At 36.1% G+C, this 13,193-nt stretch overlaps 1 protein-coding gene and 1 pseudogene across 1 annotated transcript; both read left to right on the forward strand.

Moving 5' to 3' along the window:
- Positions 1-8: 8 nt before the first annotated feature.
- On the forward strand, positions 9-4,575 carry LOC114730585 (primary amine oxidase-like). Its single transcript, XM_028917681.1, has 5 exons — positions 9-823; positions 2,488-2,869; positions 3,053-3,160; positions 3,690-4,228; positions 4,367-4,575. Exons 1-5 carry the CDS (start codon positions 9-11, stop codon positions 4,569-4,571), a joined length of 2,049 nt encoding a protein of 682 aa, XP_028773514.1. The 3' UTR covers positions 4,572-4,575.
- A 3,084-nt stretch (positions 4,576-7,659) lies between these two features.
- On the forward strand, positions 7,660-9,516 carry LOC114730612 (pre-mRNA-processing factor 17 pseudogene; annotated as a pseudogene).
- Positions 9,517-13,193: the final 3,677 nt, after the last annotated feature.

Genomic DNA, 13,193 nt, shown 5'->3' on the forward strand with positions numbered 1-13,193 from the left:
AGTAATCCATGGCTTTCTCCTTTAGAAAACCTGTCCTCACGCTCATCTCTTTTCTTGCCCTATTCTCTCTCCATCTCCGAGCAGTGTCCTCTGCTTCGACCACCCCGTCTTCTCCGATCATCACCACTGAACACCCACTCGACCCTCTCACTAAAGACGAGATTGCACTGATCAGAACCATCGTCCTCAAAAAACACCCCTCCGACGCTACATTCCACTATGTCGGCCTCGACGACCCCGACAAGACCACCTTACTTAAATGGGCTTCATCGCCTAACAAAAACCTCGTACACATCCCTCGCCTCGCCTTTGTCATCGCCATCGTGAAGTCCCAAATCCACGAGATCCTTGTCAACCTCAAAACCCGAAAAATCCTCTCCGATAATGTTCATACCAGTAACGGCTTCCCCACCCTCACCTCCGACGAACAAAATGAGGCCATTTTACTTCCCTTGAAGTACGGTCCCTTCATTGAGTCGGTTAAAAAGAGAGGGCTCAACTTGTCGGACGTTGTGTGCGCGGCTTTTACTGTTGGCTGGTATGGGGAGACCAAGAGCATTCGTTCTTTGAGAATTGAGTGCTTTATGATGGGCGAGACGGCCAATATATATGTGAGGCCAATCAATGGAATCCTTATACTGGTAGATATTGACAAGATGAAGATTATTCAGTACCGGGATAGATCTGTGGAACCTGTGCCTAAGGCCGAGGATACTGAGTATAGAATTGAGCATCAACAGCCACCTTTTGGTCCTAAGCTTCACGGAATGGCCATGATTCAACCAGAGGGGCCAGGATTTAAGATCCAAGGCCATAGCGTCAGGTATATATCATAACACTGATCTCACTTTTGATGAGTTTAAAAGCTAACAAAGTGAACAAGTTTTAACATGTGGTGCTTGCGAGCTGATGTGTCTCGAATCTAGATTGACCGATGAAATACTATACTTTTCGTTCTCATCAGCTCATTCTGCAATAAGCTGTTTAGATGTCATCCCGCGCTAATTAATTAAAGGCTCGGCGTCGATGACGATACATTGTCCCTTAAATGGTTCACGAGGATGACGAATGAACTTTGGCGAACATTATCTACTGTGTTTTGCATAAGTTTATAATTATAATTTATGATTTTAAGGACATTTAAATTATTCAGTATATATGCACATCTTTATATTTTTAACAAAGTTTACTGCTTTAGTCTTTTGTGTGCGTGTGACATTATATAATTACTGCCATGGGTCTAAATATAAAATGCAGATCTTATATTAAGAATTAGATATATTGTTGGAAAAAAAAACCAGAGATACTATATAACATTAATTTTTCATACTTCCCTTGTATTTGAAAACTGAGTTTTGAAATAGTACGAGGAAACATAAATTAATACAATGGCAAAGTTTAGTATAATGAATGAAAGTATTATTGAAACCATGTGTTTCCATTGAACGTATGGCGATTTTAATAATATTGTTAATTTTTAAAATTTTTTAACACGTGAATCAATTAAAAGTAAAGAATGACTTGTATTTAGAATTGAAGCATGTAAGTTTATTTATATCATATCTTTGTGTACTATGTATGTATTAAGAATATAATTTATAAATCTCAGCTCCATAATATTTTTAAAGCATTATGGAGCATATGGGCATACTTTCGTTCTAAAATAAATTGAGTATGCTTTTTTTTTTTCCAAAAATATGAGACAGTCCTGATGTTACTTCTCTACTTGTAGATTTTGCATACACAATATATAGATCTATAGCCTTTTTTATTTTTTGGGTCAGCCGATATATAAAGATTATTTTACTTCAAGAACAAAAGGCCCGTACTGGAGTCGTGCGGTGTTCTCTTAATACTATTGGTTTGTTTTTGTTTTTAATATAAGAGTTAGTTTAATTTTTATTTTAATTATAAATATAAGATTTTAATTTATTTTCTCTTTCATATTTATCTATTTTTTCTAAACCAGTTTTTATAGTAGTAGTTCTAATAAATATACTTAATTAGGAAGGATAATTTAAAAAAAAACAATACCTATCTATTATAAATAATTAACTTAACTAATTTTTTTTAATATATTCAAATTAGTCAAAAACGAAAGATATTAACCGAAAGAAATAGACTGTAGGAACGGGAAACAGCTGTGATTTGACTAAACAAAAATGTGCGGGCGTGGGGCTATAAGAATTAGGAAAAACGGTGAAAAAGGACCAAATCAGCATAATGTTTACGGAAAAGAATCAAATTCTAAATCTGTATGTTTTCTTCGGAAAAATACTACGACTTTTCTTTCATCCTATGCAAGTTTAGTCGTTTTTTCCCCAACATTGTGCTGATTTGATTTTGAGATCTTTTCACAGTTTTTCTAATAATTAATTAATAGTGATCAATGAATTACAGCATTTTGTTTTAAAAAAATTAAGTTATAGTACCATATTCTGGGGCTATTGCATTTATTTCATTTGAATAATCGAAGCATGTTCGCAGCTGGGCCAACTGGAAGTTCCACGTGGGGTACGATGTGAGAGCAGGAGTAGTAATATCGATGGCATCAATCTACGATCTGGACAAGCACAAGTCTCGAAGGGTGCTTTACAGAGGCTTTATCTCGGAGCTATTCGTGCCGTACCAGGATCCCTCCGATGAATGGTACTATAGGACAGTCTTGGACGCCGGCGAGTACGGGTTCGGACAGTCCATGGTGTCGTTGGAACCGAACCGAGACTGTCCCCCTCTTGCTCAGTTCATGGATGTTTACCTTCATGACCGTGAGGGCAAACCCGTGCTCCTCGAAAACGCCTTCTGTATCTTTGAACAGCACGGCGGAATCTCGTGGCGTCACACTGAGAATGGCATTCCCGATCAAAAAGTGAGTTTTCTTGGTTTGTTTTGTGTTTTTTCCCCTTAAACAAATTGAAAATTATCCCGTCGCCGGCGTGACAAACAAGGGTGGAATCTTGTTATCTGGTCGTCACATGTTTTTGGGATTAAAAATGTGGTAACTCAATTTGTGGAGGTTGTTACGTAAATGTTGATAGATTCGAGAGGTCAGATCAGATGTGAGTTTGGTGGTGAGATCGGTGGTGACTGTGGGCAACTACGAGTCTACGACAATGTTATCGATTGGGAATTCAAGCCCAGCGGTTCCCTCAAGCTAGGGGTAACTCTCTCTCTCATCTCTCTCTCTCTCTCAATTTCACGTGTAAAAGAAGAATGAGACGTCATTCACTACTTTCATATATAGGAAACACCGAAATAACCATAAGAATCACACGCCAAAGCCGATCGCATGTCAAACATTATTTACTTAACAAAGCTGTTTTTCTCCAAACCCACACAGAGTTTGGTAATTTAACCCAACAAATTTTAAACAAATTACAGTTCATTAAAATATATATATAAATTTTGAATAAGAATTTGCGTTAAAATGTTCTTTACTAAGGTTTTTAACTATTTTCAAAATTTACGCTGATGAACATTTTTAGAAGGTTGTTACTGTTATATCATAAAAATGTTCATTTATTAAAAAAAAATATTACAATTATAACCTAAAATTAGACCGTAGTTTCACTGTGAAATCAATAACTTTGATTCTGAAAATTAATTATCATGTTTACAGTTTTCCAGCCTGAACTTTTCAAGGTCTGAATGTTTGTTAACATATATGTAATGTTTCTTCTGTTCACTAGATAGCACTCTCTGGAATCCTGGAAATTAAGGCAGTTGATATTAAGCACAAGGACGAAATGAAGGAAGAAGAACATGGGACATTGGTGTCGGAGAATAGTATTGGAGTATACCACGACCACTTCTACATCTACCACCTCGACCTCGACATTGACGGTGAAGAAAACTCCTTCGTGAAGACAGATTTGAAGACTGTGAAAGTCACAGACGGCAGCTCAAAAAGGAAGAGCTACTGGATCGCTGAGGCTCAAACACTGAAGAATGAATCTGCAGCTAAGATCAGGCTGGGGAGTAGCCCGGCGGAGCTAGCCATTGTTAACCCTAACAAGAAGACCTCCGTCGGCAACGAAGTCGGCTACCGCCTCATTCCGGCGATGCCAGTTCATCCCCTTTTGATTGAAGACGATTACCCACAAATGCGAGGAGCTTTTACAAACTATAATGTGTGGGTTACTCCATATAACAGGGGCGAGAAGTGGGCTGGGGGACTATACGTTGATCAGAGCCATGGAGAAGATACCCTGGCCGTTTGGACTAAAAAGTAAGATTTTTTCCCCCCTCCCTCTTCTTTTTTTTCACTTTCATCGATCCATAGACATAGCTTAAAAAATCACGTGGTGTATAAAATTGAGAAAGAAATATATTAAGGTACTCAATATGGATGCAATTAATATTGCAGGGACAGGAATATTGAGAACAAGGACATTGTTCTGTGGCACGTGGTGGGGATTCATCACGTGCCAGCACAGGAGGATTTCCCAATAATGCCATTGTTGAGCACTTCGTTTGAACTGAGGCCAACCAACTTCTTCGAGAGGAATGCCGTTCTGAAGACACCCTCTCCCAAGTCTTGGAAATGGCCAGCCTGCCCCAAGCAAAACTAGCTTGCTGGGCGTCGTTATGCACACAATTATCAATCTGATGGGGGGCAAAAACGAGAGAGTGTGCGATTTGATAAATATTTATAATTGGCGTGCAATGTTACTAGGCGAGTTGAAGATTGAGAGATTAAATAAGGGCGAGCAATTTAATTATGGGCGTGCCTATATGAATCCCAGGTTTTATATATGAACGTCGAGAATTTCAAGTGTGAATCCTTCTCAATCTTAATTTATATTTTCTTACCATAATCTGAGATGTTTGTGCGAATGATATTCTAGAGGTAACTAATGGTGGTTTCAAAAAATGCGCACAATTTAGGGCTGTTACTCGCAAATTTCTTTTGTTATATAGTACTCTCCCGGGTTTTAAATATAAGAGCTAGTTGATTAATTTGAAAAGATTAACAAAATAAGTTAAATTAGTTATTTATAGTAAATATATATTATATTTTTTAAAATATTTTTGCTAATCAAGTATATTGACTATAACTACCATTATTAGAAGGACTATTTAAAAAAATACATAAATATAAAAGACAAAATAGATTATGATTCTTATATTTAAGACTAAAGTAAATCAAATGAGGTTTTATATTAAGGACTGAAGGTAGTAATTAGACAGACGAGATAAATGATTAATTTATATGTTATTGGTCATTTAAAATGTATTTTTTTAAAATTATTTTTCTTCATTGATCGAAATCCCTTTTACTATGTATAACTATAATCAATAACAATGAAGTGAGAAAAGTTATAAATTTATGTTGCAAAATGAATTAAGATTCTATGTTTAGAATTAAATTAAATTAAAATTTTTAACTAATTTCTATTTTTAGGATTGGAAGAAATACATTTTACTTCAGGATTTTAAATTTATAATAACAAAAAGTCAGACGATGAACCTCACATGCTTTTTGGCCAAAAGATAATACTCTTTCGGTCCTTAATATGGAACCCAATTCTTGAGTTGGTTTTGACCCTAAATATAAAATTCACTTCTCATATTTATCAATTTTCTTTAAATTACCCTTATAGATACTCCAACTATAATCAAGTAGAAGAAAGAGAGGGGTATTAAGAAAGATGATTATGGTATTTTAGGAAAAATATGTCATTTTTTTTATAATTAACTAACTTACCTAACTTTCTTAATATAATCAAATTAATTAAATGTGTTTTATATTAAGGATCGGAGGAATACCCCGTGGCTTAAATTTTATTTTATCAAAATTATACAATACTACATTTAGACACAAAAAAATGATGCGCAAAAGATGCATCCAACTTTATCGTTTTTATATTTATTATTTCTGTGGTTTCGTAGACACTGTGTATAGTCATTCTTGCCGTTATAGATAGGGGTGTTCAAGGCTGGTCCGTCCCGGTCGGCCCGTTCCGGTCCCGGTCTTATTGGGACGGGACGGATCCGTCCCGAAATTTCGTGACGGGACAAACCGGGACAGGACAAGAAAGGGGATCGGGACGGGACAGGACACGGGACAAGGTCGTCCTGTCCCGTGTCCCGTCCCGGTCCCTTTTTTTTTTTTTAATTTTTATCCTATTTATATAATATCATTTTTTTCATATTTTTTAAAGATTTGATACTATTGTATATAACTATGGAAATATTTATTTAGAGTTTTATATTTGTTAATGATTTGGGATCATTGATGATTAGAATTTTTAGCAAGTTTTTATTGTGTTAAAAGCTTTTGTTTAAAGTTTTTAATGACTATTATATGTAATATTTTGAGCTTTTGTTTAAGAGTGCCCAAACAAATAAAAAAGAAAATAAAAAGATGTTTTTTATAAGGTTTAAACCCAAAAAAATATAATTAAAAAATCAGATTTTTTTAAAAAATTAAAAAAAATACATTCGGGACGTCCCGGTCCCGTCCCGACCGGGACCGGGACACGGGATAGAAAATGTGTCCCGTTACTGTTCATCAGGACGGAACCAGGACGGGCCTATCCCGGTCCCCGATCCGTCCCGTGAACAGCCCTAGTTACAGATAACTGAGATGGTATATGGGTTTAACAATGTCTATCTTGTTAAGTTATTGGAAAGTTATTGGAATATAGAAAATTTCTAATTGGGTCCTGAAATTGTCCAAATGATAGAAAGGGTTAACAACTCAGTCTGTTATTTGTAAAAATCAAGAGGAATTGACAACTTTATTTTGATTAAACAAAAGTGAATAGTTATTTTTTTAAAATAAATTTAGGTAACGCTTACACTGTTCTAGTAATTACACGATTAGTTGTAGTTAATAACAAGGCACCTGACTACAAAAAAGTGAGCAATTATTCTATCCACGAATCTAGGTAACACCTAAACCCTTATAGTGATTCCTTAAATCATTATAATGAATAAATGCAAATGAGGGTAAAGTTATCAATTTCCTTTTATTTTACAAATGACAGATTAGGTCATTGACTCTTTTTGTCATTTATACAATTCCAGGACTCAATTTGGAATTCCCAATATTCTAAGGATTTTTTTTGGGATTTTTCCTAATATGATTGGGTATCTATTAGGTAGTAAGAATCGCAAGGCACATCGTCTAGAATGGATGATTAAAAAATTGCCTTTCTTTTGCAAATTCGAATTATTTTAAAATTTTCAATAAGTGTCCTGAAAATTACTCTCCATTCTAGGTGAAATTACATTACAAAATAATATTAAAAAAATACATTACAAAATAAATTTTATATCTAAGATTGAAAGAGTATATACAGATCATAAATAAATTATGATGCCAGCAAAGGAAAATAAAGATAAGTTTTGATTTTAGTCTTTGTATATATTTTGAGTTTTAATTTCCATATTTAATAATAATTCAAATTAAGTTCTTACTAATTTTTTTGTCAGTAAATTCTTATTAAATTATAAGGATAACAAATTACCATTTAAAATTTTAATAGTTACCATGGTCAAAATTCTTTGTAAGGACACCAATGCGTTTAAATTATTAGCCAATAGCTACTAACATGACCGTAAAAACTCGCCACCGCGGCAAGGTATTTCGGCCACAAATTGGTATAGACATTCGGAATCGTTGCCGCTTCTGCCTTTGCGGCCTTTTCCGCAGCAGGTCAGCTGATTTTTGGGACCTCGGAGTTTTAGATTCTTCCGTTTGAATTTGATCCTCCCAATTCTCCATCATCAACACCTGAATGGATCTTCTTCAGAACTATGCAGATCACAACGACAATGATTCGGACAACTCTGATAACCACGGTCAACAAAACCCTAATTCCTCACCAGAATCCTCCCCGCCCCGCCTTCTTCCTGCCAAATCTGCCGCCCCCAAGGTCGACGACACCATGCTTGCGCTGACTGTCGCTCAAGCCAATCAAACCTTTTCAAAACCCATTGACCCCACTCACCACGTGGTCCCTTTCAACCCCACCTACGACCAGCTATGGGCGCCTCTTTATGGCCCGGCGCATCCGTACGCCAAGGACGGCATTGCTCAAGGTATGCGCAATCACAAGCTGGGTTTCGTAGAAGACGCTTCTATTGAGCCCTTTGTCTTTGATGAGCAGTACAATACTTTCTACAAGTACGGCTATGCTGCCGACCCGTCAGCCTCTGCTGGGTATAATTATGTTGGGGACTTGGAGGTACTGCAGAAGAATGATGGGATTTCGGTCTACAACATACCGCAGTCTGAACAGAAGAAGAGGAAGCTTGAAAAGAAGAAAGAATCAGCGGACAAGGAAGATGCAGAGGGAGATGATGTTGATATGATCGAGGTTGATAACCCAGCTACTGATACGTGGTTAATGAAGAATAAGAAGAGCCCGTGGGCGGGTAAGAAGGAAGGATTGCAAACCGAATTAACCGAGGAGCAGAAGAAATATGCGGAAGAGTATGCCAAGAAGAAGGGAGAAGAAAAGAGTGGATTTGGAGGTGAGAAAGGAGAGGTTGTTAAAGATAAGAGTACTTTTCACGGGAAGGAGGAAAGAGATTACCAGGGTAGGTCTTGGATTGCACCTCCTAAGGATGCAAAGGCCAGTAATGATCATTGTTATATTCCTAAAAGGCTTGTACATACATGGAGTGGGCACACCAAGGGAGTATCTGCTATACGTTTCTTCCCTAAGTATGGGCATTTGATTCTGTCGGCAAGTATGGATACAAAGGTGAAGATTTGGGACGTGTTCAATTCCGGTAAATGTATGAGAACTTATATGGGCCATTCCAAAGCAGTAAGGGACATTTGTTTTAGTAATGATGGGAGTAAGTTTTTGAGTGCTGGTTATGATAAAAATATTAAGTATTGGGATACGGAGACTGGTCAAGTGATATCCACCTTCTCAACTGGGAAAATCCCTTATGTGGTCAAGCTTAATCCTGATGAGGATAAGCAGAATGTTTTGTTGGCTGGTATGAGTGATAAAAAGATTGTCCAGTGGGATATGAATACTGGGCAAATAACGCAAGAGTACGATCAGCATTTGGGGCTGTGAATACCATCACATTTGTTGACAACAACAGGAGATTTGTTACTTCCAGTGATGACAAGTCTCTCCGAGTATGGGAATTTGGTATTCCTGTGGTTATTAAGTACATCAGCGAACCACACATGCACTCTATGCCATCCATTTCACTCCATCCCAACTCCAATTGGCTAGCTGCACAAAGCCTGGATAATCAATACTCATCTATAGCACTAGGGAGAAGTTCCAACTTAACAAGAAGAAGAGGTTTGCTGGACACATTGTTGCCGGATATGCATGTCAGGTGAATTTTTCCCCGGATGGGCGCTTTGTCATATCTGGAGACGGGGAGGGCAAGTGCTGGTTCTGGGATTGGAAGAGTTGCAAAGTATTCAGAACTCTCAAGTGTCATGAAGGTGTTTGCATTGGATGTGAGTGGCACCCGTTGGAACAAAGCAAGGTAGCAACGTGTGGCTGGGATGGGTTGATAAAATACTGGTAAGTAAAATTTCATGCCAAGTCATGTTTTGATTAAGGAGTCTTATCTGGTGCATTTCCATCTATGTCATCTTATGATAGTTCTCTGTATGTTGAACTGATGTGAGGATGTGCCAATTACTCTGGCCAACTTGTTAAATCTCTTCATTGATGCAATTACTATTTTTTTAATTGCATACGGTATTATAACTCTCTCCTAGCGAATTCATCACATCCGTCCTTATCACATCAGGTAGTATCTTATTATCAAGTTTGTATTATTTTCGATTTGTCATTTGAGGATAGGGTAAAAAGAAGTTCTGGGTGAGGCCTAGGATTAAAGTTCTACGACTGACTTTGGCTTAGTTTACTGAGGAAACTTTTACACACTCCATGCTCTTGACGGACAACAAAATGATATTGAAAGTTCACTAGAGTAGTAGAAGGCTCTATGTTGAAAAGATGTTAGCCTGAAGCCTTGTGAGTTCATTGAGAATCTTGTCCTTGCTAATTTATTATTGTTAAAGATAATTCTGTATGATAGCTTTTTGCATTCTGAGATGAATGAAGCGTAGAAATAGTTTTCCCACAAACATCCCAAAAACACGAGGTGCAATATCCCTGTTCCTCCGACCACTACTTCGCAGCAGCCTAAGTCCTGAAATCATGATAATTATATTGTAGAATGGACAACCATGGGCTTGTATTCAGTTTCACATCGTGGAGTATCCAAGCTTTCTTAGATTCTATTAGAGCTTTTATTTTATAACAATTCAGGGTGTTAGATTCCGAGGCTACTGGCAAGCAACAGTTGAGCATTGGTAGTAGCATTGCTGAGAATATGTATAGGTGTATCTACTTATGCACATAAGTTGAGATAGAATATGTACATTTGTAGCTCTGTTGTGTTCTGCTGTCAATGTGAATTGTTAGAAGCAGAGTCGAGATGGGTGTTAACTATAAAGCCATTAGATGAGGAGATTTCAACACCCTGATAAATTTACCTTTTTGGCCTACTGATCTTCATATACAGATGGTGTTGGTGACATGAGTATAGTACGATACATCTTGGAATCAATAGGTTTTGTATGTGTATTATTATATATATATGACCCATGAGTCTCTGCAAAAGAAACTAACCCAGAGCATCTGTTAGCTGTTGATTAGCGTGCAACAAAAGCAGGCTTTTGTGATGCACAAGAAATCACCTTCAAACCCCTTAGGTTTTATAGATATATAGATATCTGATGATTAAAGGCTGTCTCATTCAAGCATTCTTTGTCCCTTTGAAGCCTACCATCTCTAAAGCAAACATGAGAAAAGACTTCGAAAGTATATTATAGTAACTTGATGTCATTGGAGCTGAAATGTATGCTTTGTAACCAGCGCTATTTGGATGGCAAAGTGGAAAAACAAAAAAAGAAAAGAAAAGAAAAAGTAACAAATGCCATTTGGGGGTTTTTTACATATTTATATTTACGGTTTATTCACCAGTAATTCAATTACATCAGGCTTATTTGAATTTTAGTCATATTGAATTTATTTGGTTAGGTTGCTTGTAAATATACATGATCTTATCCTTTAATATTTAAATTTCTGCCAACGTCATACTTCATGATTATGTTTAGACAGCATTAGATAGATGAATGCGTATATTTTATGAACTCTCCTGGCTGTGATTATGGTTGTGTGTATTTATAAAGGTTAATGTGTTCTATTATGGTTTGTAGGGACTAGTTTCTTTTGGAATCAGTTTGCAGAAGCAGAGCAGCCAGAACCAGTTTGGAGGTGGGAGGGAAGAAACAACAACTTACATGGAATTCAAATGGTTGATTTGGGTTACCTCAGTTGAAACTGAAGCACTGTAACTGGATACTATCTTTTAGATTTCAGGTTATTGATGATCAGCTGGTTGTAAATTGCTCCCTAGCATTACTCCGTCCAAACTCTGGCTTTGTTACATTAGAGTGGTGAGTTTTCTAATTAATCTTAACCCTCTCCTTCAGTTCTATGATTGTGCAGCACACCAGAAATTTCCACTTGACAGATGGCTCAATGGGTCTTTTATGCATGGAGGGACTTTTAAGGTTTGGGTGGCATCTCCAAGGTATATGCAAGGCGGATGCACGTTCTGTGTTGCTGCCTGTGTCATTTGTTTTTGCAGGTCTCTTGTCTGTGTTTTGCATTGTGACTTTTGTTTCAGACAAAAAAGTTTTGACAAAACCATTGCGATGATGGATGCTCCTCCACTATCTCATGCAAGTTCGTTTTCGTTGTTCTTACGCTTGCATCAACTATCAAGAACAGCGAAGTCAATCTTCACAGGGTCGGCATGGTGGCCCGAATGGTCTCCGTAGGCTGATGGTTCTTAAATGTCTTGTTGTAGGACTTCACCGTATTGTTTTTGGACTGGATCTCATGTTAACTAATAAGATCCCATTAAGTGTGAAGCCTGTTGGCCACGTTTTAGATATTAATGTAAAACAAATAAAGAACGTGGATTGAAATAAATCATGTCCATTAAATTACATAATAATTATATTATCAAAATTAATTGATTATTAATGGGTCCGTTATGCTATACCAACTATTAAAAGACTTCAGTTTTGGTGACAAACAAATAAATTGTCCAAACCTATTTTTTTGACATTTGATATATTTTACACGAGACTTTTTTTTTTTGATTTCTCCATCCGGTATCCTAGGGCAATAGGTATCTTTCAGCTGTGACAGCGGTCCCAGACTAATTCGGATCGAAGGTTTGCAAGGAACCTTTCGGTCGGCGCCTTCTGGCCCCTAAGGGTGCTGTATTTCCACGGTTCGAACTTGAGACTCGTGGTTAAGCTAGGACAGCCCCAGCCAGCTGATCTAACCTCTCGAGATTTATTTTACACAAGACTTTAATCATAAGCAGGTGTTGCTTTTAGTGAAGGGGTTTTAGCCATTATAGTTGCTAACTCAAAATAAGTTGGTTATTATAATTCTCTTTTATTGAAAACAACTCAATTTTATAATTTTTATACCTATAAACAACAATTACAAGAACTATTTTCTATGTTAAAATCTAAGGACTAAACTGATAATTAGGAGAATTTAGGGATTAAAAGTTATATTTTTTTCATTACATCTCTATATCAATAATATGATCTCAAAATGTTTGAAATAATCTCCCACACAAAAATATACTATCTCCTAGAGGGATATTTAAAAAAATAGTTAACTTAGTTATTTATAACGGATATGTGGTAGTCTTTTAAACTATCTATTTAATCATATGAATAGAAATTACTTCTTAATTTTTAATTAATAGGAATATTTTGGATAACAAATTACTCCTTTTAGTTCAAAATATAAGTTAAACTTTGTTAGAGGGGTTTAGTTTTTTTTAATAAAATAAAATTTACTTTTGTCTTAGTATTTAATGAATTTTTTTTAATTTTACCTCACATATATTCTCTTTCCTCTTTGATTCATTTATTGAATCTTTTATTTATTTTCTTCATTAATAAGGGCATAATTGGAAAGAAAAATACATGCCTCGCATATTTATTGTTTTAAACTGATTTTAACTAATTTCTTAATAAACATAAATAGATAAAGTTTAGCTTATATTTTGAATCGAATGAAGTATAAATTTAAAAGGGAAGATGAATTAATATTTTATATATTTAGAATCAAAATAAATTTTTTATCTAGATTTAA

This window comes from Neltuma alba, unplaced genomic scaffold (genome assembly GCF_004799145.2).
Source record: "Neltuma alba isolate B1F8T4 unplaced genomic scaffold, ASM479914v2 tig00012745_pilon, whole genome shotgun sequence".
NCBI lineage: Eukaryota > Viridiplantae > Streptophyta > Magnoliopsida > Fabales > Fabaceae > Neltuma > Neltuma alba.